At 47.2% G+C, this 26,135-nt stretch overlaps 1 protein-coding gene across 1 annotated transcript in view; it reads right to left on the reverse strand.

Moving 5' to 3' along the window:
- PPM1D (protein phosphatase, Mg2+/Mn2+ dependent 1D) overlaps positions 1 to 23,697 on the reverse strand; it is a 33,337-nt gene extending 9,640 nt beyond the window's left edge. Inside the window, exons 1-5 of the mRNA XM_060693241.2 lie at positions 22,463 to 23,697; positions 8,575 to 8,803; positions 6,878 to 7,002; positions 4,431 to 4,621; positions 2,230 to 2,475 (exon numbers count right to left, since the gene is read on the reverse strand). Of these exons, the coding sequence (XP_060549224.2) occupies positions 2,230 to 2,475; positions 4,431 to 4,621; positions 6,878 to 7,002; positions 8,575 to 8,803; positions 22,463 to 22,805 (1,134 nt within the window). The 5' untranslated portion in view covers positions 22,806 to 23,697. The remainder of the gene's footprint in view (positions 1 to 2,229; positions 2,476 to 4,430; positions 4,622 to 6,877; positions 7,003 to 8,574; positions 8,804 to 22,462) is intronic.
- Positions 23,698 to 26,135: the final 2,438 nt, after the last annotated feature.

Here is a 26,135-nt window from a genome sequence, read left to right on the forward strand (position 1 = left end):
AAAGCGCGTATGCGCCCAAACCCCCAAAATGCAATGCACGTGTGGCCCCTGCACACGCACCCTGCCCCCCCCATGCATGCACGGCAGTGACCTGATGAACAGCTGGCAGGCTGAAGGCGTGCACACCTGCACGGCGGAGCTAAACTGGGGCGACGGCATGCGTGCCATAGGTTCGCCATCACGGCCCTTTTATCATCTCAGACAAATGGCTCTCCAATCTCTTCTTAAAAACCTCCAGTGTTAGAGCATTCACAATTTCTGCATTTAAATGTCATTATTCCACTGATTAATTGTTCTCACTGTCGGGAAATTTCTCCTAAGTTCTAGGTTGCTTCTCTCCTTGGTTAGTTTCCACCCGTTGCTTCCAGTGGTGAAATATAAAATTTGTTACTACCGGTTCTGTGGGCGTGGCTTGGTGGGAGTGGGTGGGTAATGTGACTGGATGGGCATGGCCAACTTTTTTTTTTAACTTTTACTTTTAAAAGCATTAAAAATGCTTTTAAAAGGCTCTGACGATGCCAGCTGAGTTGCCTGATCATCAGAGGCTTTTGTTTTCTTTTAAAAGCATTTTTTTTTTTTTTTGCTTTTAAAAGAAAAAAAAGCCTCTGATGATTGCGCGGCTCAGCTGAGCATGGGGGGGGGGCGGGCAGGGATTTTTGCTACCCGTTCTCCGAACCACCTGCCACCATCGCTACCGGATCGGGCGATCCGGTCTGAACTGGGAGCATTTCACCCCTAGTTGCTTCTTGTCCTGCCTTCAGGTGCTTTGGAGAATAACTTGACTCCCTCTTCTTTGGGGCAGCCCCTGAGATACTGGATCTCTGCTATCATGTCTCCCCTGGTCCTTCTTTTCATTAAACCAGACCTACCCAGTTCCTTCACTTAAGCCATTCGTTTAGCATTCAAACTTACAACAGCCCTTTAAAAAAGTGACGTGCAACCCGTCCTCGCACTTGTAACCGTCGCAGCATCCCCACAGTCACGTGATCCAAATTAAGAACAGTTGGCAACCAGGACATATTTACAAAGGTCGCAGCTTCCCGGGATCATGTGATCCACACCTGCATCCTTCCCAAGCCGCCTTCTGACACGCAAAGCCGGATTCGCTTAACCCCCGCACCATTCACTTAACAACTGCAAAGGCTTCGCTTAACGTCCGTGGCCCCCCCCCAAAAAAAGTCGTCAAATCGGACGCCGCTCACTTAACAACTGCCTCGCTTAGCAACAGGTCCCCATTGGGCTTGTACATCAAGAACTACTTATAATCCTTCTTAGTATAGCTGTACGATTGAAAATCAGGCTCGTCAGATGTTACATCTTTTCTATCTTGCTCCATGGAGTAGAGCCCGGGTGTCAAACTGGATTTCTTCGAGGGCTGGATCAGCACCGTAGTTTTCCTTCGCGGGCCAAGATGGGGGGGAGGGGGGAGACACGGGACGGACGCCTCCTGCAGCACCCTGCCAGCCAAATCGGGGCGCAGGGGGGCTGCATGCAGCCCTCTGACCCGTTTTCATCTTGAACAGCCTCCTGCAGCACTTTTACTGGCCGAAACGGGGTGCGCCCCCCCCACGCGGCCCATTTCAGCCGGCACCGCGGGCCAGTCCTTTGATATTTCCAGGCCGGCCCCGTGGCCTGGATTTAAGCTCCCCGCAGGCCTTGAATTTTACACCCCTGGAGTAGAGAGTTGGTCTCTGACAGAAGGCCATTTGAAGAGACTAAGAAGCATTTGAAATGTAGATTTACAGGCGGCTGTTACGTATAAGTTGGGTTGAGAAAATCAGAAATGAGGAGGTGATAAGCCGCCTGGGAAAGCCAAGGGAAATCATCAAAACCATCAAAAAGCAAAAGTTAGAATATTTCAGACATGTGATGCGACACCTGGAAAAATACGGTATATTTTAGTTAATCCTCCAGGGAAAGATTGAAGGCAAACAAGGTCCAGGCAGAAGGAGAACATCATGGCTTCAAAATCTAAGGGACCGGTTTGGACACAACTCAGCAGCACTTTTTCGTGTGGCTGTTAATAAAAATAGGACCGCCAACATTATCGCCAACGTCCGATGACAGATATGGCACAAGAAGAGGAGCTGTACATAGAACTGGAGGGTTTTTTCCTTTCAAAATGCACTTAAAACCATAAAACCTGAGGGGGGAAATGCCCATTTTTAACATTATCTTAAAAGCTCTCAGCCCTTCAGCCTTTAAAAGAAAAAAAAAATCACGTTTTACCTTGGATGACGGAGTGGAGCATTGCGAAGGGGCGATCGTCCACGTTTCGGGGCTGCTGTACGAAGGTCCTTCGGCCAAGTTGAAGCACAGATCCTCCTCGCTTTGCAGACAGCCGCTCCGAGATTTTCGGCCGGAACATATACTGATGACGATGGCGCTGGTGTTATCGGCACGAAGCATACGCTGCCTCCACCGGGCCAGCGCTCGGTTAACCAGCATTTTGGCCAAGGACTGTTGATGTTCTCCCTTTGGGGTCAGACACGGGGAAGAGAAGAAGAAAACAGGCAAGTCACTATTCCGAAAGGCTGCGATAGGTATGGCAGGAACACAAAGTCTGTTTAAAATCTCAGTGCTGCCACTGAAAACTGGAAAAGATCTACACTGCAACATTTAGACAATGCTTTAAGAGGGGTGGGCTTCCACTCCCAGAATTTCCCAGCCAGCCTGCTTTAAGAGGGGTGGGCTTCCATTCCCAGAATTCCCCAGCCAGCCTGCTTTAAGAGGGGTGGGCTTCCATTCCCAGAATTCCTCAGGCAGCTTGCTTTAAGATGGGTTGGCTTCCACTCCCAGAATCCCCCAGCCAGCCTGCTTTAAGAGGGGTGGGCTTCCATTCCCAGAATCTCCCAGCCAGCATGTTTTAAGATGGGTGGACTTCCACTCCCAGAATCCCCCAGCCAGCATGTTTTAAGATGGGTGGACTTCCACTCCCAGAATCCCCCAGCCAGCATGTTTTAAGAGGGGTGGACTTCCACTCCCAGAATTCCTCAGCCAGCTTGCTTTAAGAGGGGTGGACTTCCACTCCCAGAATTCCTCAGCCAGCAGGCTTTAAGATGGGTGGACTTCCACTCCCAGAATCCCCCAGCCAGCATGTTTTAAGATGGGTGGACTTCCACTCCCAGAATCCCCCAGCCAGCATGTTTTAAGAGGGGTGGACTTCCACTCCCAGAATTCCTCAGCCAGCTTGCTTTAAGAGGGGTGGACTTCCACTCCCAGAATTCCTCAGCCAGCAGGCTTTAAGATGGGTGGACTTCCATTCCCAGAATCTCCCAGCCAGCATGTTTTAAGATGGGTGGACTTCCACTCCCAGAATCCCCCAGCCAGCATGTTTTAAGATGGGTGGACTTCCACTCCCAGAATTCCTCAGCCAGCTTGCTTTAAGAGGGGTGGACTTCCACTCCCAGAATTCCTCAGCCAGCATGTTTTAAGATGGGTGGACTTCCACTCCCAGAATCCCCCAGCCAGCATGTTTTAAGAGGGGTGGACTTCCACTCCCAGAATTCCTCAGCCAGCATGCTTTAAGAGGGGTGGACTTCCATTCCCAGAATCTCCCAGCCAGCATGTTTTAAGATGGGTGGACTTCCACTCCCAGAATCCCCCAGCCAGCATGTTTTAAGATGGGTGGCCTTCAACTCCCAGAATCCCCCAGCCAGCATGTTTTAAGATGGGTGGACTTCCACTCCCAGAATCCCCCAGCCAGCATGTTTTAAGAGGGGTGGACTTCCACTCCCAGAATTCCTCAGCCAGCTTGCTTTAAGAGGGGTGGACTTCCACTCCCAGAATTCCTCAGCCAGCATGCTTTAAGAGGGGTGGACTTCCACTCCCAGAATTCCTCAGCCAGCAGGCTTTAAGATGGGTGGACTTCCATTCCCAGAATCTCCCAGCCAGCATGTTTTAAGATGGGTGGACTTCCACTCCCAGAATCCCCCAGCCAGCATGTTTTAAGATGGGTGGACTTCCACTCCCAGAATCCCCCAGCCAGCATGTTTTAAGATGGGTGGACTTCCACTCCCAGAATCCCCCAGCCAGCATGTTTTAAGATGGGTGGACTTCCACTCCCAGAATTCCTCAGCCAGCTTGCTTTAAGAGGGGTGGGCTTCCACTCCCAGAATCCCCCAGCCAGCATGTTTTAAGATGGGTGGACTTCCACTCCCAGAATCCCCCAGCCAGCATGTTTTAAGATGGGTGGACTTCCCCAGCCAGCATGTTGATGGGCTTGCTAAAGTTGCTAAGATTTACCGTGTTTGTCAAAGCACAACAAAATGATGATAGGGAACGTTAAGTGAACAGGAGTATCAAAAACAATCAAGCTGCTGGCTAAGAATGATCAAAGCCCATCATCTTTTTTACGCAACATGCATGCAGAAGTTAAGGTTTCAATCATGCGGATCAGCAAAGAAAAACGGAAGTCCTTGACAGCTCACCATAAAATATTTTTTCTCTTCGTGGTCCTGGCACATGGAGATAGCCTCTTGGGGTGGGATCATGTTCCACAGTCCATCACTCCCCAAAATTATATATTTATGCTTCTGAGGATCTAGTGTGTGTACACTCGTGTCCGGTTCTGGAGAAACCACAAACTCCCCGCTGTAGAAGTCGTAACTCCATAGATCACCTGTATAAAAAAACAGAGCAGAACAGATTAACAGAGTTGGAAGGGACCTTGTAGGTCATCTAGTCCAACCCCTTGTCCAAGCAGGAGACCTTGCACAAGTGATGGTGAAGCTATGGCCCGTGTGCCACAGGTGGCACGGAGAGTCTTCTCTGCGGGCATGTGAGCCGTTGCCCGAGCTCAGCTCTACCGCATGTGCGTGCACTTCCTGCCAGCCAGCTGATTTTCAGGTCTCTGCCGCACATGCGCAGGGGTCACGGCACATGTGGGAGATGTGCATGCATGCGCAGGGGAATCACACTCACATGCAAGGGAGCAGGGGGCATACGGGGGCACGCATGTATTGCATTATGGGTTATAAGTGCAGGGAGGTCTACTAGCCCCAAAATAGGGCGTGGCATGGCCCCCCGCGGCCCGTTTTTGCTCCCAGGAGGCTGCAGGGAGGCCTACTAGGCCCGAAATAGGGCGCGTCGCGGCCCGTTTTTGCTCCCAGGAGGCTGCAGGGAGGCCTACTAGGCCCCAAATAAGGCGCGGCATGGCCCCCCGCAGCCCCTTTTTTGCTCCCAGGAGGCTGCAGGGAGGCCTACTAGGCCCAAAATAGGGCGCAGCATGGCCCCCCGCGGCCCGTTTTTGCTCCCAGGAGGCTGCAGGGAGGCCTACTAGGCCCCAAATAAGGCGCGGCATGGCCCCCCGCAGCCCATTTTTTGCTCCCAGGAGGCTGCAGGGAGGCCTACTAGGCCCAAAATAGGGCGCAGCATGGCCCCCCGCGGCCCGTTTTTGCTCCCAGGAGGCTGCAGGGAGGCCTACTAGGCCCCAAATAAGGCGCGGCATGGCCCCCCGCGGCCGATTTTTTGCTCCCAGGGAGGCCTACTGGGCCCAAAACGTGGTGTGTGGGAAGCATGGGTGGGGCGTACATACATACGCAGAGGGGGGCAGAGTGTGCAGCGGGAGGGTCGCGCACGCATTGCATTATTTGTGCAGAGGCGCACACATGCGCTATGGTGCACACATTCGTGCACTTTCGACATGTGACAACAATGAGACAACTTGAGAATGAGCAAGTCAGGTCCAGCCTATAATTATATCTGGAAAATAAGCGGTGCCTGGAGAAGCAGCCAAGAACATGTCGTCTTAATTGCCTTCATGGGGCGGGTTAGAAGCATAGAAGGCCCCGAAGGAAGGAAGAAGGAGGAAAGGAAGAGAAGGAGACAAAGACAGGGAAGAATCATGGATGCAAAACCAGATGCTTTTACAGGTAATCCTTGTGTGATGACCAGGGACAAGGCATGAAGGTCACACAGGGTGGATAAAAGTTGATGATTTTTTTAAAAAATGAAAAAAAATCAGATTTTTTAAAATTTAAATCGGATTTTTTTATTTTTATTAAGTTTATTTTAATAAAATGCTTTTGGACTAAAAATAAAGATTGTTTTCTATTTAAGATACATTAATAATTTCATTTATTCAGCATGAAATGGAGCTTAGTTATGTAGGATGACGCTGTGTATATTCTGCAATATTGGGATTGTCGGTGAGTCACTGCAGGACAGAGATGACAGCTGCTCTTTAAAAATTATGATTTAAATCGAGTTGATTTAAATCAAGCCTTTTTACTAGTGATTTAAATCGTGATTTATATCGTGATTTAAATTTATTTATTTATTTATTGGTTCGATTTATATGCCGCCCTTCTCCAGAGACTCAGGGTGGATTACAATGCGTTAAGCAATAGCCTTCATACTTTTGTATATACCTGCTTAGTAGGGCTTTCGATCCCCCCTAAGCGATGTTCTTTTTTTTTTATACAAAGTCAGCTTATTGCCCCCACAATCCGGCTCCTCATTTTACCTACCTCGGAAGGATGGAAGGCTGAGTCAACCTTCAGCCTGGTGAGATTCGAACTTGCGGTAATTGCAGGCAACTGGTGCTATTTAACAGCACTTTAGACTGCTGCGCCACCAAGGCTCTTTTAAATCAACTTGATTTAAATCAAATCTATCCTGGAAGGTGGCATCCCATGATCCTGGGACAGTGTAGCCGTCATAAATATGAGTCAGCTGCCAAGTGTCCGAATTTGGATCACGATGCTGCAAAGGTCGTAAGTGTGAAAAAACGGTCATCTCACTTTTTCCAGCGCCATTGTAACTTTGAACAGTCGCTGAACGAACTCTTGTAAATCAAGGACTACCTGCCTATGGATCCCTAAATCTTTCTATCGATCGTCACGTCATTTCATTTCGGTTCTCAGAGGCTACTTACCAAGGGCTCGGGCCACTGCCAGGAAGGGAATCTGATCGATAACGGTACTTCGTCGGACCGGACCGTTGTGACTCAAACGAGGCCGTTTCCAAACCACCCGATTCACACCGGATTTATTGATCACACTAAAACAATCGGAGAGAACAGAAGGGAGGGGGAGGAATTAAACGAAGGGTGAAAAGTTTAAAAGAAACTAAAAGTTTCAAGGCATGGGGTATGAAACAAGACTTCTACAATGCATGATTAATAATAAATTTGATTAATAATAAATAAATAAATTAAAGGTGCTGGCTGGTATCTATAAAGCCCTACGGGGTCTGGTTAACTGAGGAATATAACAGCAATAACAACAACAACAATAACAACAACACGTAGACTTATATACCACTTTATAGTGCTTTACAGCCCACTCTAAGTGGTTTACAGCATGGGTGTCAAACTCACGGCGTCACGTTGCGGTCAAGTTTCGCGACATTTTTCCCCATTCACGGAGCTGGGGTGGCCTGCGCGCGACATATCCAGCCCACTTGTCGCCAGTTTGACACCCCTGGTTTTCAGAGGCATCCCATTGCCCACAATAATCTGGGTCCTCATTTTACCATGCGCTCCATGGCATAGGACCCGGGTACCTTCAAGACCAACTTCTGCCACCAATAGTCTCCCACCGGCCAGTCCGCTCCCACAGAGAGGGTCTCCTCAGGGTGCCATCCGCCAAGTTATGTCGGCTGGCGACACCCAGGGGGAGGGCCTTCTCTGTGGGAGCCCCTGCCCTGTGGAATCAACTGCCCCCGGAAATGCATAAGATCTCCGACCTCCGCGTATTTCGCTATGCCCTCAAGACCCTGCTGTTCCACCAAGCCGGGCTATCAATGTAAGGATTTTAAATTAGGTGTTTTAAATTTTGGGGGTTTTAAATTTGAGCCGAAACTATTTAATAATTTTAATTATTTTTAATCGATGTCTGTCTTTGTGCTTTTAATAGGCTGTACACCGCCCTGAGTCCTTCATGAGAAGGGCGGTATAGAAATAAAATAATAATAATAATTATTATTATTAGTTAATCGTTAGTGAGATTCACAGCCTTGGAGGCTGGTTAATAGCTCAGCAGCTCGAGTCCTAACCAAGGACCTAGGAACTGTTAAGGTATCGTCGGAGGATGTAAATTATTATTATTATTATTATTATTATTATTATTATTATTATTATTATTATTACCACCGACCTCAGAAGGAAGGAAGGCTAAGTTGACCTTGAGCCGGTTAGGATCAAACTTTCTGGCTGTGGGCAGAGTTAACTTGCAATACTTCATTCAAACCACTGCGCCACCAGGGCTTCCTTCCTTTTCTCTCCTTCCTTCCTTCCTTCCTTCCTTCCTTCCTTCCTTCCTTCCTTCCTTCCTTCGCAATAGCACTTAAGACTTACATACTGCTTCATAGTGCTTTACAGTCCTCTTTAAGCGGTTTTTATAGAGTCAGCCTCTTTCCCCCAACAATCTGGGTCCTCATTTTGCCGACCTCGGAAGGATGGGAGGCTGAGTCAACCTTGAGCCGGTCAGGATCGAATTCCCGGCTGTGAGCAGAATTAGCCTGCAGTACTACATTATAACCAATTTGGGTTCCATTGTGGTCGTAAGTCAAGGACTACCTTATAAATAGAAAAAGGCCACATTTTGAACAAGCCAGTGTGAGATCTGTTACCTTCCCCCAAGGCCTTCAATCCGCTGCCTCTCCTTTGGAAGCTCAGGTTTGTGATCCTGCGTCACTTCCACGGCTCGGACATATTCATCCTTCGGGTCATCCTGGACTCCGAGAACCACACCCGAGTCGCCGACGTGAGCCACATACATCTTTGAACCACGGATGATTACCACGCTGGCTGTCGTGCCTGAAGTACTCGGAAGTCCAGTCATGGTCTTCGGCCATTCTGCTGCAAAGGGGGAGGAAAATAATTATAAGTTATATAATAAATACATAAATCAGCAAGTAAGTAAGCAAGCAAGCGAGCGAGCGAGCCGGCTTAGTCTAATACAGGGGTATCAAACTCAAGGCCCATAGGTCAGATCCAGCCCGCAGAGTGCTTAAATCCGGCCCAAAATCAGGCATGACACCCCAAAAGGACACTGCCAAAAACCTCACAGCACCAGAAGCCTCAGAAAACATTGCCAAGAAACTCAAGCCAGCCCTTTCTCTTTTAGTTGCGTCCCTTTCTGGATCGGGACTCCCTACACACAGTCACTCATGCCCTCGTCACCTCCCGCCTGGACTATTGTAACGCTCTCTACATGGGGCTTCCCTTGAGGAGCACCCGGAGGCTCCAACTGGCGCAGAGTGCGGCCGCACAGGTGGTTATGGGAGCAATATGGCGCTCCCATGTGACACCTCTCCTGCGCGAGCTGCACTGGCTCCTGGTGGTCTTCCGGGTGCGCTTCAAGGTTTTGGTTACCACCTTTAGAGCGCTCCATGGCTTAGGACCTGGCTACTTACGGGACCGCCTACTACCACAAACAGCCTCCCACCAGCCGGTACGCTCTCATAGAGAGGGGCTCCTCCAGGTGCCGTCAGCCAAACAATGTCGACTGGCGGCCCCCAGGGAGAGGGCCTGCTATCTGGAAGGAGCTCCCCCCGGAGATACGGAGGATCCCGGATCTGCGCACTTTCCACCGTGCTTTGAAGACACTCCTATTCCAGCAGGCCGGCCTGGCCTAATTTTCTCCCCTTCTTTTAAATTTTTAAATTGAAATTTTAATTCGTTTTAAATTATTGGGAGTTTTAAATTGTCTCGGGCAAAAATTATTTAATTGGGTTTTAATCATGTTTTAACTTTTGTATTTATGTGTTTTATTTTGTGCCTGTTCACCGCCCTGAGTCCTTCGGGAGTAGGGCGGTATACAAATTTAATAAAATGAAAAATGAAAATGAAAATTAAGAAAATTAAGCATTAGCTGAAAAGAAAACTCAGAACAGCCTGCTAAATGCTGTTACAAAAGTAACAAAAGCTGACCACAGAAATACTTAAGCAGAGCCATTAAGATAAGGGGAATCAGGCTAAAAGTAAACCCTCCAAACTCCCTTTTTCCTGAGAGGGTTAAACACCAAGGACAGGAAAAACAAAAGACCTAGGACCAAGAAACGCAGGAAAACAGGAAAACAAAATCCAGGGCAATCAGGAACACATTAAAACCCATCAAGCTGCAGGAGCTTCAAAGGGGAATTGAGCATAAAAGGCTCAGATTCACACTTTCAAGTTTGCTTGCAAGCCAGGAATGCTCCAGCTGTGTCACTACTTTTCTTTAACAGAGTTGGAAGGGAACTTGGAGGTCTTCTAGTCCAACCCTGCTTAGGCAGAAAACTCTATACCAGTGATGGCTAAACTGTGCCAAAAGCGTGGGGAGCGTAGGGGGGGGTCGCATACGCGCATGCCCACACTCATAATTCAATGCACCCCACCCGCCACACGTGTGCGTGGGACCGCACCCATGCTCTCCCCGCTTTTGACACATGACGGCACACAATGGCACGGTGGGCCCGGTAGGCCCATTTTTCACCCTCCCCAGGCTCCAGAGGCTTTCTTGGAGCCTGGGGAGGGCGAAAACAGCCTTCCCCACTCCTCCGGAGACCCTCCGGAGGCTGGAAACAGCCCGTTTCCTGACTTCCAGACCCTAGAAAGGCTCTGGAGCCTGGGGACAGTGAAAAACAGGCCTTCCGGTCCACCGGAAGTCAGGAAACGGGCTGTTTTCGGCCTCCGGAAGGGGTGCCTGTTTTTACCCTTCCCAGGCTCCTAGAAAGCCTCTGGAGCCCGGGGAGAGCAAAAAACGGGCCTCCCCCCCCCTCGGAGGCCCTCTGGTAGCCACAAACAACCTGTTTCCTGACTTCCAGTGGGCCTGGAAGGCCTGAAAATCAGCACCAGAGCTGAACTAGGGCAATGCTCGTGTGCCCACCGATATGGCTCTGCGTACCAGCCATAGGTTCGTCATCACGGCTCTATAGCGTTTCAGAAAAATGGTTATCCAACATCTTCTTAAAAACTTCCAGTGTTGGAGCATTCACAACTTCTGGAGGCAAGTTGTTCCACTGATTAATTGTTCTGTCAGGAAAATTTCTCCTTAGTTCTAGGTTGCTTCTCTCCTTGATGAGTTTCCATCCATTGCTTCTTGTCCTGCCTTCAGGGGCTTTGGAGAATAAGGTTGAGCTTCTTGTTTTTTTTCCTTGAAAACTTTTAGCTTCTCATCCAAGAAGCTTCTTCAGTTCTAACCGACTGGTGAGGAATAGAAGGATTTTTACTTTTTGCAGTTATCTGGTTTTTAACACTCTGAAGGTCAGTGGTTAGCTCTTTTGAGAGTCATTCGAATAACAGAACAATAGTCGGAAGGGGCCTTGGAGGTCTTTTATTATTATTATTTATTTTATTAGTCATATTTCTAGGCCGCCCACTCTCCGAGGACTCTGGGCAGCTTACACCAAAGACAGTATACTAAATAGCATATTACCCCCAACAATCTAGGTCCTCATTTTACCCACCTCGGAAGGATGGAAGGCTGAGTCAACCTTGAGCCGGTGAGATTTGATCCGCTGATCTGCTGAACTAGCAGTCAGCTGAAGTAGCTGCCGTACTGCACTCTAACCACTGCGCCACCTCGGCTCTTCTAGTTCAACCCCTTCTCAGCGTTCCAGAACAACCCAACTCCAATCAAAAACTCCCGAGACAGGCATCATCTCAAATCTTCCATTTATTAGAATAGGTATACTGGCGTATCTGGGAAAAGCCGAATCTGAGAATTCTGGGTTTTCCCTCAGTAAATCAAAACCCCCAAATCCAACCCCTGCACCCATCGGCCCATCGCATGGCCCAATCACCCTCCGTCCCAACTTGAGGCCCCACTTCAACCACTCCTCCTCCAGATGCAGGAACACCCTGACCTTGACCGAAAAGAAGAATGCTATTATGTCTAACTACAATCTCTCTACTACATCCCCCCTCCTACTTTCCCAAGCGCAAGAAAGTGGCAGCGTGGAAGCTTCTGGTGTTAATATGGCTTCCAAAGCTGACACCTCTTCTAGTCCAAAGCCTAAATTATTTCAGACAAATGGTTATCCAATCTCTTCTTAAAAACTTCCGGTGTTGGAGCATTCACAACTTCTGGAGGCAAGTCGTTCCACTGATTAATTGTTATAATCATCAGGAAATTTCTCCTTATTGCTTAAGTTGGTTCTCTCCTTAATTTCCATTGATTAGTTTCCATCTGTTGCTTCTTGTCCTGCCTTCAAGGGCAGGACATTGGAGAATAGTTTGACTCCCTCTTCTTTGGGGCAACCCCTGAGATATCCGAAGACTGCTATCATGTCACCCCTGGTCCTTCTTTTCATTAAACTAAAGATAAAGGTTCCCCTCGCACATATAAGCTAGTCGCTCCCGACTCTAGGGAGCGGTGCTCATCTCCGTTTCAAAGCCGAAGAGCCAGCGCTGTCCAAAGACCCCTCCGTGGTCATGTGGCCGGCATGACTCAACGCCAAAGGCGCACGGAACGCAGTTACCTTCCCACCAAAGGTGGCTCCAAAGGTGCTTTCGAACTGCTAGGTTGGCAGAAGCTGGGACAAGTCACGGGAGCTCACTCCGTTTACGCGGCACTAGGGATTCGAACCGCCGAACAGTTATAGAGTTTTTGGATTATCAATTGATCTGTTGGCAGTTGATCAGTTTTCCAATATTGGGCGAGTGCCAATCTGGCTGCAGTGACTATGTGTAATATTAAATACTTTATTTCTTTCCTACAGTTTTCTTTAATCATCCCTAATAAAAAAATCTCTGGTTTGAGTTCTATTTTTTCCAATGTTATTTCTATTAGCCAAATTCTTATTTTTTCCCAATATTTCCTAATTTTTGGGCAAAGCCACCAGACATGGAAGAAAGTACCCTGTGCCTGTTTGCACTTCCAACAAATTGGACTTAAATTTAAACCTTCAGAGTGCTAACTCTGGGGGTTCTTTCTAACTAAGGGGGAGGGAGGGAGGGAGGAGAGGGGAGGAGGGAGGGAGGGACGGAAGAAGGAAGGAAGGAAGGAGAGGGGAAGAGGGAGGGAGGGAGGGAAGAAGGAAGGAAGGAAGGAAGGAAGGAAGGAAGGAAGGAAGGAAAGAAAGAAAGAAAGAAAGAAAGAGAAAGAAAGAAAGAAAGAAAGGAAGGAAGGAAGGAAGGAAGGAAGGAAGGAAGGAAGGAAGGAAGGAAGGAAGGGGAAGGCAGGAAGGGGAGGATAGAAGGAAAGAGGAGGGAGGGAGGAAGGAAAGGAGGAAAGGAAAGAGGAAGGGGAGGGGGAAGGGAGGGAGGGAGGGAGGAGGAAGGAAGGAAGGAGAGGGAAGGGAAAAAGGAAAGAAAGAAGGAGAGGGGAAGAGGGAGGGAGGGAGGGAAGAAAGAAGGAAGGAAGGAAAGAAAGGGCGAGGTAGGAAGGGAAGGAGGAAGGGGAGGATAGAAGGAAAGAGGAGGGAGGAAGGAGGAAAGGGAAGAATGGAGGAAAGGGAGGAAAGGAAGGCAGGCGATACAGAAGGATGTAATGAAATGAAATTTGAGAAAGCTGAAATCCAGCCACCACCACCCCCCACCTCCTTTCTTTCGCTATCAAAAGCTTACATTTTGTTCTTCGCATCTGGGCCTCTCTCTATCCACCCTCCAGCCCTCCGTTACTAATTCATTCCAGCCAGGTTTGTTTTCGGCTGAGAGCATCTGCAGCCAATTTTGCAGGCCACACTTTTCTGCAAAAGCATAACCAGGAAGCCCGAGGGGCCAAAAGGAAAGCTAAAATTACACGTATGAGCTCAGCTTGGGACAACCCCCGTACATAACAACGAGGCCCTTTAAAAATCAATGGGGCGTAATTCAGATTAAAAAACTGAGCTCAGTTTTAAAAAAATCAACATAACAGAGCAAACTGGTTTTTTGGCCATTGGACAACAGCCCCAAATACACCTTTAGCACACAAAAATAAAGTTGAAATCAACAGCTGTCCCTCCATCTCTGCATTCACAAATACAGGTAAGTCCTCGATTTACAACCATTCGTTGAGTGACCATTGAAAAAAGTGACAGGACTGTTTTTCCCACTTTGGACCGTTCCAGACTCCCGTGATCCAATTTTGTGGCAAAGTCAATGGGGCAGCCAGACTCACTTAACAACCATGTTCCTATTTTTAACAACTGCAATGATTCACTTAACAACCATAGCAAGAAAGGTCATAAAATTGGGGGGGGGGCCCTTAACAAATGTCTTGCTTAGTAAAAAGAACCGTCAGGCTCAATTATGGTCGTATGTCGAGGACTACCTGCAATGCCGAAATTGAAATTTTCTGGCTAAAAGAATCCCGAGACCATTGCCGATTTAATTTCATTTGGGCAGGAGCTATCAAGTTAAGCCCAAACTATTTCCCACTGTATACGGTATATAAAAAAATAAAAATAGATAAAAAGCTGCAGGAATTCTCTTTTTTCTTTTCTTTAGTGCTTTACCATAAAAAAAAAAAGTTTTTTAAAAATTGCTTTTATTCATTTTTAATGGAAGCTAAGAATTCAAAGCTAGAATCCCCAATGGGCCAATTTTACGCTCAGCCTGATTCAGATTCAGCAAAAAAAAAAAAAGCTAATTTATACAGGTAGTCCTCTACTTACGACCACAACGGAGCCTAAAATTTGTGTTGCCAAGCGAGTTTGGCCCCATTTTACGACGTTTCTCGCCACATTTGTTAAGTGAGCAACTGCAGTTCTTAAATTAGTAACACGGTTGTTAAGTGAATCTGTTTTCCCCCATTGATTTTGCTTGTCAGAATGTCAGAAAGGGGGATCACGTCAGTGGTGGGTTTCAAACTATTTTACTACCGGTTCTGTGGGTGTGGCTTGGTGGGCGTGGCATGGCATGGCTTAGTGGGCGTGGCTTGGTGGGCATGGCAGGGGAAGGATCCTGTAAAATCTCCATTCCCACCCCAATCCAGGGGAAGGGTACTGCAAAATCCCCATTTCCTCCCGATCAGCTGGGACTCGGGAGGCAGAGAATAGATGGGGGCGGGGCCAGGCAGAATTTTTACTACCGGTTCTCCAAACTACTCAAAATTTCCGCTACCGGTTCTCCAGAACTGGTCAGAACCTGCTGAAAAACCCACCTCTGGATCACGTGACTCCGGAGACACTGTGGCCGTCATAAATGTGAACCACTCGGCAAGCATTCAAAGGCAAATCATGTGACCATGTGTTCTGCCCCAGCTACGGACCACAAAGAACACAGCACACACAAAGTCTGTACAAAACTTAAATTTACTAAAATAACTCAGTCTTTTCCAAACCAAGGCTGTTAATAAACTTCCTTAACAGCCTACAAGAAAACAAAGATAAAGTAATCACAATCTTACGAAGGTTGGCAGAAAGCCCAGAAGCAATTTGCGGAGAATCCAGACGCGAAGGAGAATGAACTAAAGTTGTTCCCTACAAATTGCTTCAGTCGGTGTTCCTCCTTAAATAGGCTAAGGGAATGGCCAATTAGCCCCAAGCCTTACTCTCGAGGAGACCTCCTCCTGAGGAGCCACTCCTGCCTTTTGGCCGCTCTGCACACCCATGCATCGAGAAGAGGCTCCTCCTCTTCATCCTCTTCACTTATGGGAGCTTCTGGAGGTTCTGAAGGCCCTGGCTGAATCCCCGCCTCTGGCACCACATCTTCTCCAGCCTCCTCACTGTCCGACTCGAGTGCCAGCTGCACAGGCTGCAGGCACAGCACCACACCAGCCTCCTCGTTGTCAGAATCAGCTACAATCCGTACAGGCCCCATGGTCGCAAGTGTGAAAAATGGACATAACAGCACTTTTTCAGTGCCGTTGCAACATTGAATCGCCACTAAATGAATGGTTGTAAGTCGAGGACTACCTGTACAGATCTCATTAAATTCTTTCAAAAGAGGCTCATCCAGGTAGTTCTCGACTTACAACCATTCAGTTAGTGACCATTCAACGTTACAACACTGAAGAAAGTGATTTACCCTTTTTGTTTTTCACTCTTACCAGCGTTGCGGCATCCCCAGGGTCACATGATCAAAATTCAGATGCTTGGCAACTGACTCAGATTTATGACGGTTGCAGTATCCCCGGGATCATGTGATTCCCTTTTGCGACCTTCTGACAAGTAAAGTCAATAGGGAAGCCAGATTCCCTTAATAACCGGGTTACCAACTTAACGCAACAATTCATCAAACAACTGCAGCAAGAAAGGTTGTAAAATGGGGCAGAACTCACTCAAGAAATGTTTCGCTTAGCAACATAAATTTTGGGCTCATTTGTGGTCGTAAGTCGAGGACTATCTGTATTTATGGCAGTCCCAAGGTGATGTGATTATCATTTGTAATCTTCCCAGCCGGCGTCCAACAAGCAAAGGCAATGGGGGGGGGGAAGCCCGATTCACTTAACAACCGTATGACTAACTTAACAACTGCAGTGATTCGCTTAACAACCATGGCAAAAAAGGTCATAAAACGGGGCACAACAGCCTCGCTTAGCAACAAAAATTTTGGCCTCCATTGTGACCGTAAGTCAAGGACTACCTTTACACACTGTTGAATGCCCAAAGAAAAGGAGTGGTCCCTACTAACCCTGTAACCCCTGAGTAAAATAATCCTATAGACCTCAATTGTGTCAATCAAGAGAAAATATTCCTTACACGTCCACACAACCATTTTCAGCAAAACAGCAAGATCCAACAATGCCCATCCTTAAAAGTGAGAATGTAAGACCTCCTTCCCATATTCCAAGTTTACTCCAAGAATACAGTAGTCCCCCATTTACAACAGTTCATTTAGTGACCCTTCAAAGTTACAACAATACTGAAAAAAGTGACTTACGACCATTTTTCACACTTACAACCGTTGCAACATCACGTAGCTCACGTAATCAAAATTCGGACCCTTGGAAACTGACTCATATTTATGACAGCTCCCGGGATCTTGTGATCCGCTTTTGCGACCTTCCGACAAGCCAAGTCAATAGGGGAAGCCACATTCACTTAACAACCGTGTTACCGACTTAACCACGGCAACGGTTCACTTAACAGGCCTGGCAAGAAAAATCGTAAAATGTGGCAAAATTCATTTAACAAACATTTTTGTTTTGTTTTGTTTTGTTTAATTTTGATTTCATTTAGCAACATAAATTTTGGGCTCAATTCAGTGGTGGGTTGCCCCCGGTTTGGACCAGTTCGCAAGAACCGGTAGTAAAACCAGTGGCAGGCCCCGCCCACCACTCCGGATGTCATCATCGGCGATCTGCGCATGCACAGAAGCTTCTGCACATGCACAGAAGGCTCAATTGTGGTCGTAAGTCGAGGACTATCTGTATTTCGGGAAGTTTATGCTTCCTGGTCTGGATTCAGAAATTCACTCTAGTGCCGTGATGGCGAACCTATGGCACGGGTGCCACAGGTGGCACGTGAAGCCATATTGGTGGACACACAAGTGTTGCCCTAGCTCAGCTCCAGCGTGCATGCGCACACCGGCCAACTGATTTTCAGGCCTTCCGGTCCCACCAGAAGTCGGGAAACTGGGCATGCGAAGGCTGTTTTTGCCCTCCCCAGGCTCCTAGAAAGCCTCTGGAGCCTGGGGAGGGGGAAAAACGGGCCTACCAGGCCCACTGTGCCATCGCGTGCCAAAAGCAGGGGGAAGTGGGGGGGGTCATGTGCACATGCACGGGAGGGCGGGGCACATTGAATTATGGATGTGGGCATATGTACCCGCGACCCCCCCGTGACCCCCGCTTTTGGCACACGACAGCAAAAAGGTTAGCCATCACTGCTCTAGTGCATGCGTGCCACAGGTGTGCACGCTTTCAGCAGCTTCTTTTCTGGTTTCCGGCGTGCCAGCTGGTCTTCACAAGCGCCGGAGCACCGGAAAACGGCTTGAAAATGGCCCGAAAACAAACGACCAAAAACCAGACCATTTTCCGTTTTCAGGCCGTATTTTGGCCCGTTTTCAGGCTGTTTTTGGCCCAGAAAACGGGCTGAAAACACCCGAAAAACTGCCTGAAAACAGCCCAGAAAATGGCCTGAAAACGCCCAGAAAACAGGCATATGTGCGCTAGCCAGCTGGTCTCTGGGTTTCCGGCACTCCTGTGCATGCGCATGGACGCACGATTTGGGCACTCATTGCCAAAAAGGTTCGCCATCACTGCTCTACTGAGTTCAAACAGGACTTACAAGTTAGAAAAATATACAGAGTGACTCATCCATTTCCACTGGTCTCAATTTTTACCTGAGTATGCATAATTTAGCCACAGGAGTTTTTTGGCATTTGAATAAGGGAGTCAACCTTGTTCTTTGAAGAACTGGGTAGCCGGCTTCCCACGTGACACTAATAGCGTGGGAAAGAAATTATAAAAGCTGGATTCATACATGACACTAATATATTAGAAAAATAAATAAAAGCTGGATTTACACTTCTCACTTGGGAAACACTTATAAAAGCTGGTTTCACACGACACTAATTTATCAACAAAATATAAACGCTGGTTTTGCACACGACTCTAATATATTGGGGGGAAAATTATAAAACCTGGATTCACACGACACTAATTTATCAACAAAATATAGAAGCTGGATTCATACATTTCACTCGTAATATATTGGGAAACACTTATAAAAGCTGGATTCACACAACACTAATTTATCAAAAAATATAAATGCTGGTTTTGCACACGCACTAATATATTGGGAAAAATTATATAAGCTGTATTCACACGTGACCCTGATATAGTAGAAAAAAATATAAAAGTTGGATTCACACATTTCACTCTTAATATATTGGAAAACACTTATAGAAGCTGGATTCACACAACTCTAACTTATTGAAAATATATAGAAGCTGGATTCACATATTTCACTCTTAATATATTGGGAAACACTTATAAAAGCTGGATTCACACAACTCTAACTTATTGAAAATATATAGAAGCTGGATTCACATATTTCACTCTTAATATATTGGGAAACACTTATAAAAGCTGGATTCACATGACTCTAATTTATTGAAAATATATAGAAGCTGGATTCACACATTTCACTCTTAATATATTGGGAAACACTTATAAAAGCTGGATTCACACAACTCTAATTTATTGAAAATATATAGAAGCTGGATTCACATATTTCACTCTTAATATATTGGGAAACACTTATAAAAGCTGGATTCACACGACACTAATTTATCGAAAATATATAGAAGCTGGATTCACATATTTCACTCTTAATATATTGGGAAACACTTATAAAAGCTGGATTCACACAACTCTAACTTATTGAAAATATATAGAAGCTGGATTCACATATTTCACTCTTAATATATTGGGAAACACTTATAAAAGCTGGATTCACACAACTCTAACTTATTGAAAATATATAGAAGCTGGATTCACATATTTCACTCTTAATATATTGGGAAACACTTATAAAAGCTGGATTCACACGACACTAATTTATCGAAAATATATAAAAGCTCGATTCACACGTGACATTAATAGATTGGAAAAATATAAGTGTTGGATTCACACATCTCGCTCTGATATATTGGGAAACTACTATAAAAGCTGGATTCACAGGACACTAATATATTAGAGGGGTGGAATACAAAATTCTCACAACACACAAACCCCAAACCAACTTCTTTCCCCCACACTGTGGCTTTTCATGAATATGAGGTACCCAGCCATGGGCAGAGAATGTGGCTTGCGTAGAAAGGTTCTCAAGATGTGGGAGAAATACAAGATTTTGTGTTATTGCAAGACATTTGATCACAATCTAAACAGCCAGTAATGAATCAAGCAATGTAGATATTCCTCGATTTAAGAGCCATTCTTTCAGCCTCTGTTCGAAGTTACGATGACAATGAAAAACAGTGACTCAAGACCAGGCTTACAACCATCACAGTATCCACACAGTCACACAACACAAACAAAATCCGGGCGCTTGGCAACTGGCATGTGTTTGTGACGGTTGCAGTGTGCCGAAGTCATGTGGTCACTCTGTGGAAACTTCCCAGCTGGCTTCCGACAAACGAAGTCAATGAGGGAAGCCAGGTTCGCTTAACAACCTTCCAATTCACTTAACAACCATAGCGATTGTCTTAATAATCAGGGGCCAAAAAAAAAAAAGCTCGTAAAATCAGGCACGACTCACTTTAACCACTTTGCTTAGCAAGGACACTGCGGTTGTAACTCGAGGACTACCTGTAGACTACCTCCCTCTTTCAGTTAGTAAAGTTCACATTTATTTATTTATTTATTTGTTTAAATTTCTATACCGCCCTTCTCCAAATAGGACTCAGGGCGGTGCACAGCCTAAGTAAAAACAAAGCATACAAAATTTAAAAAACAGTATTAAAATAATTAGATATTCTGGCCGTAAATTAAAACAACCCAATTTAAAACCAATTTAAAATTTAGCTCAAGCCAGCCCAGCTAGTTGAACTGGACATTTTTATTTTATTTTATTTTTATTTTATTTCCAATTTATATACCGCCCTTCTCCCTGAGGACTCAGGGCGGTGTACAGCCAAAATTAAGAACATGAAATACAAATATTAAAAAACAATTAAAATATATATAAATTTGGCCCAAAAATTAAAAATCACAAACCAATTAAAACATTTAAAAATTTCTTCTTAAGCCAGCCCGGCTTGCTGGAAAAAGTGGGTTTTAAGGGCATGGCGGAAGGCGCTGAGGTCTTGGATTCTCCTTATCTCTGGGGGCAGCTGATTCCAGAGGGTAGGTGCCCCCACAGAGAAGGCCCTCCCCCTGGGGGTCACCAGCCTACATTGCTTGGCTGATGGCACCCCGAGGAGGCCCTCTCTGTGGGAGCGCATACCCCAAGGTGGGTAGGAAACCCCAGAATTTGTATTGGAATTGGGCCCCAAAAGTTTAGTAGCATTTGGGTGCCCAACCCATCTTGAGGATAGAGAGTAGGGGAACCCCGGTTCACACAATCCCGGGTCAAACTCTACAACCAACGGTGTAAAACACAGCTCTCCTTGACTCTAAGGCAGTGTTTCTCAACCTTGGAAGCTTGAAGATGGGTGGACTTCAACTCCCAAAATCCCCCAGCCAGCGTTGCTGGCTGGGGGATTTTGGGAGTTGAAGTCCACCCATCTTCAAGCTTCCAAGGTTGAGAAACACTGCTCTAAGGCCTTAAGCAGTTCCTTCTACATGCAACCCACAAGTCAGAACACGGCTACATGTCTTTCATAAACACGCCACTCCAGAAGGCCAAGAGGGGGGCGGGGTAAACGGACATTAAAAACCAGTTTATAATCACAGAAGTATTTCCTCTATTATTATTATTATTATTGGTTAATCTTTAGTGAGATTCACAGCCTTTGAGGCCGGTTAATAGATGATGATGATGATGATGATGATGATGATGATGATGATGATGATTACAGAATTAAGAGTGCATGTGAAGGGGTTTGGGGTTTAATTATAGGAAGAATAGCTTTAAGGCAGGGGTCCCCAACCTTGGCAACTTTAAGACTTGTGGACTTCAACTCCCAGAATTCCTCAGCCAGCAAAGCTTTAAGACTTGTGGACTTCAACTCCCAGAATTCCTCAGCCAGCAAAGCCCATTCACATGTAATGGGGGGCAAGCCATGGGGGTGTGGGGAAGAAAAAGCCCCCACCCCACCCTCTCCCTCCCCAAACTGTGATCCTTTCAACTCCTCGACTCTCGGGAAGGAAGTTTCCCAGGATGGAATAAAATAAAAATAATGTTTGGAAGGCATGGCATGGAGGCTTATGCCAGGGGCAAGAGAGGCAAAGACTGCTGGGGAAGGGAAGAGTTAGGGGAAGGGAGAGAGGGAGGGAGAGAGGGAGGGAGAGAGGAAAAGGGGAAAAGGGAGGGAGGAGTAAAGGAAGGAAAAGGAAAGTGGGGGGTGAGAGGAAGGAAGGAAGGAAGAAAAAGGGAGGGAGGGAGGGGAGAGGGAAAGAAGGAAAAGGGAAAAAGGGAGGGAGGAATAAAGGAAGGAAAAGGGGAGGGAGGGAGGAAGGAAAAGGGAGGGAGGGGATAAGGAGATGGAAGGACGAAAGGAAGGAAAAGGGAAAAAGATGGGGAGGGAGGGAGGAAGGGAAGAAGAAAGGAAGGAAGAGAGAGAGGGAGGAAGGGAGGGAAGGAAGGAGGATAGAAAGAAAGAAGGAAGGGGAAGGAGGAAGGGAAGAAAAGGGAGAGAGGGAGGGAGGGAGGGAGGGAAGGAAGGAGGATAGAAAGAAAGGGGAAGGGAGGGAGGGAGGGAGGAAAGGAAGGAGGATAGAAAGAAAGAAAGAAGGGGAAGGAGGGAAGGAAGAAAAGGGAGAGAGGGAGGAAGGGAGAGAGGGAGGGAAGGAGGGAGGGAAGAAAAGGGAGAGGAAGGAAGGAAGGAGGGTAAAAAGAAGGAAAGAAGGGGAAGGGGGAAAGGGAGGGAAGGGGGAAGGGGGAAAGGGAGAGAGGGAAGGAAGGAGGACAGAAAGAAGGAAGGAGGGAGGGAAGGGAAGAAGAAAGGAAGGGAGGAAAGGAGCGAGGGGAGAGAGAGAGGGGAGAGGGAGCCGGGCCGACTTACGCAGCTTCTTCCACATGGCGCGGTGGCAGGCGAGGAAGCCCTTGCGGAGGGCGGCGCAGACGGCGGCCGGCTCGGCGGATCGGAAGCCCTTCTGCTTCTTGATGAAGGGCCAGAGGTTCTCGCGGGCGAAGTGAGCCGCTTCCCGCCCGCCGTGCCCGTCGCACACGGCGAAGAAGGCCACCGAGCCCGGCGTCCCGGCCCGGCCCTCCTCCTCCTCCTCCTCGTCCTTGGGGTCCTCTCGGGGCTCGGGCTCCAGCACGATCTGGGTCACGTCCTCCATGTATTTCCTGCCTCCCTGGTCGGAGAAGAGGCTCACCGCCAGCGAGCCGCAGGGACCCTCCATGCGACCCCCGGCCCCGGCCCCGGCCCCGGCAGCAGCCGCCGCGGAGGAGGAGGAGGAGGCGCTCCGGGCCTCGCTTGGCCCCGACGGCCCTTTTCCCCTTCGCGGCCTCCCGCACCGCTTCTCCTCCCTGGCTGTTTTTGTTTTCCCTTTTATTGTTTACACGCGCCGGGAAGGAAGGAAGAAGCGGCGGCAGAGGCGCTGTTTAGACATGCCTTTTTTTCTCCTCCTCTTCCTCTCTTTCCTCCTCCTCCTCCTTTTTTTCTCCTCCTTCCTCCTCCTCCTCCTCCTCTTCCTCACTTTTCTCCTCCTCCTTTTCTCTTTTCTCCTCCTCCTTTTCCTCCTCCTCCTTTTTTCTCCTTTCTCCTCTTCCTCTCTTTTCTCCTCCTCCTCTTCTTCTCTTTTCTCCTCCTCCTTTTTTCTCCTTTCTCCTCCTCTTCCTCTCTTTCCTCCTCCTCCTTTTCCTTCTCCTCCTTTTTTTTCTCCCTCCTCCTCCTCTTCCTCTTTCCTCCTCCTCTTTTTTCTCCTTCCTCTTCCTCCTCTTCCTCTCTTTCCTCCTCCTCCTTTTCCTTCTCCTCCTCTTTTTTTCTCCCTCCTCCTCCTCTCTTTTCTCCTCCTCCTCTTCCTCTCTTTTCCTCCTCCTCCTTTTTTTCTCCTTCCTCCTCCTCCTCCTCCTCCTCCTTCCTTCTCCTCCTCCTCCGCCTGGAACGAAAAGAAAAAAAAAAAAAAAAAAGGAGAAAGCGGCGCGGAACAATCGCCGATGGAACGCTGGGGAGCCCAACGTTCCAAAAGGAGGGGGGAGGAGGAGGAGGAGGGACCACCCAGCCTTTCCCCGGCCCCCACCGCTCGCCTATTAAGCGCGCCTCCCGCTTGGCCCCGCCCCCACGCTCCACCCCCCCCCCCCCACCAAGCTTGCAGTCCCTTTTTTTTATCTTTCATTTTTCTCTCTTTTCTTTTTTTCCTCCTCCAAAGAAAAATAAAATGGGACTGGTTGGCTTAGGTTGCATTGGGACGAGCGTGGGGAGGGGGGAAGCTAGAGGGGACCTTCTGATCGTAACCCCCCCCCTTACAAAAATAATAATAAAGGTTTGATCGCTGGGGAAGTAAAGATGAAGAACTGGAAGGAATTGGTGGGCATGTTTATTTGCTCCGGGTGGGAACAGAAAAGAAAGGAGGGGGGGAGGGAGTGACAAAGGGCAGAAGCCAATATTTGGATTAAACGTGTGTGGGGGGGGTGTCTCTCTCATTACTTTGACCGAATTTGGGACCCACCTCCACATCCCCCATACCTCCTCCCCCCTTAGGCTAAAGCTAAACATCCCTGCTTCCCTTCCAACCCTAATTCATTTGAAATGCAAAATAAAATTGCGATGCCCGCTAGTTCCAAAGCCACTTTTATTTTTATTTTTATTTTATTATTATTATTATTTAAATTTCTATACCTCCCTTCTCCTTTCGAAACTCAGGGCGGTGAACAGCCAAAAATAAAACATTTGTACACAAAAGTTAAAATAGTTTTAAAATAATTAAATAAAGTTTGGCCCATAATTTAAAACATTTCAATGAAAATCAGTATCAATTTTAAAAACCAATATTAAAATCAGGCCAGCCCGGCTAACTGAAAGAAAGGAGCCTTGGTAGTACAGTGGTTTAAAGCACCCTGTTATTAACACAGCTGCCTGCAATTACTGCAGGTTCGAATCTTACCAGGCTCAAGGTTGACTCAGCCTTCCATCCTTTCAAAGGTAGGTGAAATGAGGACCCAGTTTGTGGGGGCAATAAGCTGACTTTGTATAAATATACAAAAAGTATGAAGGCTATTGCTTAACGCATTGTAAGCCGCCCTGAGTCTCCGGAGAAGGGCGGCATATAAATCAAATAAAAAAAAAAAAAGGTTTTAAGGCATAATCCGAATTATGCCAAAGGCGGCTTCAAACATTCCCAATGAGCAACAGGGTCTTTCAAACAATGCAACATTGTCCAAATGTTTTCCCCCACAGACTCTCTGAAAAGTCATTAAAAGTGTCCCGCTTTGGAATGTGAAATGTTTCCCTGAATAAAAATGTCTTCAGAAAAGTATCTGTGGGTAGGCGTGCGACTTCCCCAGCGTGTTGTGCTAACTACGGGGGGCTCCTCGGCTTACAACCACAATGGAGCCCCAACATTTCTGTGGTTAACGGAGACACTCGTTCTGGGTGAATTTTGCCCTGTAGGAAGTTAGCACCCACCCCTTTCCTAGATGAATGAAATATTTTGGGAAATATTAAAAAGGCAGAATATTATGTTTCCCTGGATGAGAAATGGAGAAGCATGTTTTAAAGACGAAGCGGCTCCCATCTTCCTGCCCCACCCACCCTTTGTCAATGGGCCGGAGGCAGAAACTCAATCTTTGTCAATGGACCATCATCTGCAACACAATAGGACCCATCTATCAACAGAAACTAATACAATAGGACCTATCTAGCAACAGAAACTCACCACATGGCACCTGGGAAGATTACATCAGCCAGCAAGGCTAGCTAAGACCCCCACCCCCTGGGAGTCTGACAACCAATCAGGATACTCTTTCTGGGCCCCAGGAAGTTCAAAGCCAGAGAGGGCCTAAAACCCGGGGACTCACTGCATCTTGCCCCCTTTTCTGTTCAGGAACTCAAACCATGTGATCCTGTCCACCATTAAACCATCTTTCCAAGCAGTCTCCATGTTTCCAGTGTCTTTTTCCCCACTTGGAGCTGAACCCAGAAGGAGATTTCTTCTTACAGTATGAAATTAATGTATTAAAAAGCTATGATGTTCCTAACTGTTGCAAACTGACCATAAATTGTAATTTAGTAGAGACAATGTGTTATGACTTGCTAAAAGCTCCCTTGGAGACAGGAACCTACGCTTTGGGCAAAACCATTATCCGTAAAAAGTAACATCCGCCCAAATTGAAGTTAAAAAATAAACATCATAAGATAGTTGTTGTTAGGCAGGAAATGTCAAGATGACCCTTTAAAGGGTAAAAGAACTCGAAGAATGACTTAGGACAGGGGTCTGCAACCTTAAAGACTCAAAGAGCCATTTGGACCCGTTTCCCACAGAAAAGAAAACACCGGGAGCCACAAAACCCTTCCCGTGCCTCAGGGGTGGGTTCTATTTTTTTTTACTACCGGTTCTGTGGGCGTGTCTTATTTTGTGGGTGTGGCTTGGAGGTCATGTGACTAGGTGGGCGTGGCTAGCTGGTCAGAGTCATTTCTGGAAGGTCCTCGCACTTATGACCAGTCCTCGTACTTCCGACCCGACTCATTTGTTTGCTTTTAACACTGATCAGCTGTAGGGCGGCCCTTTGAA

Source organism: Pantherophis guttatus, chromosome 1, assembly GCF_059756535.1.
Source record: "Pantherophis guttatus breed Tessera chromosome 1, ASM5975653v1, whole genome shotgun sequence".
NCBI classification, from domain to species: Eukaryota; Metazoa; Chordata; class Lepidosauria; order Squamata; family Colubridae; genus Pantherophis; species Pantherophis guttatus.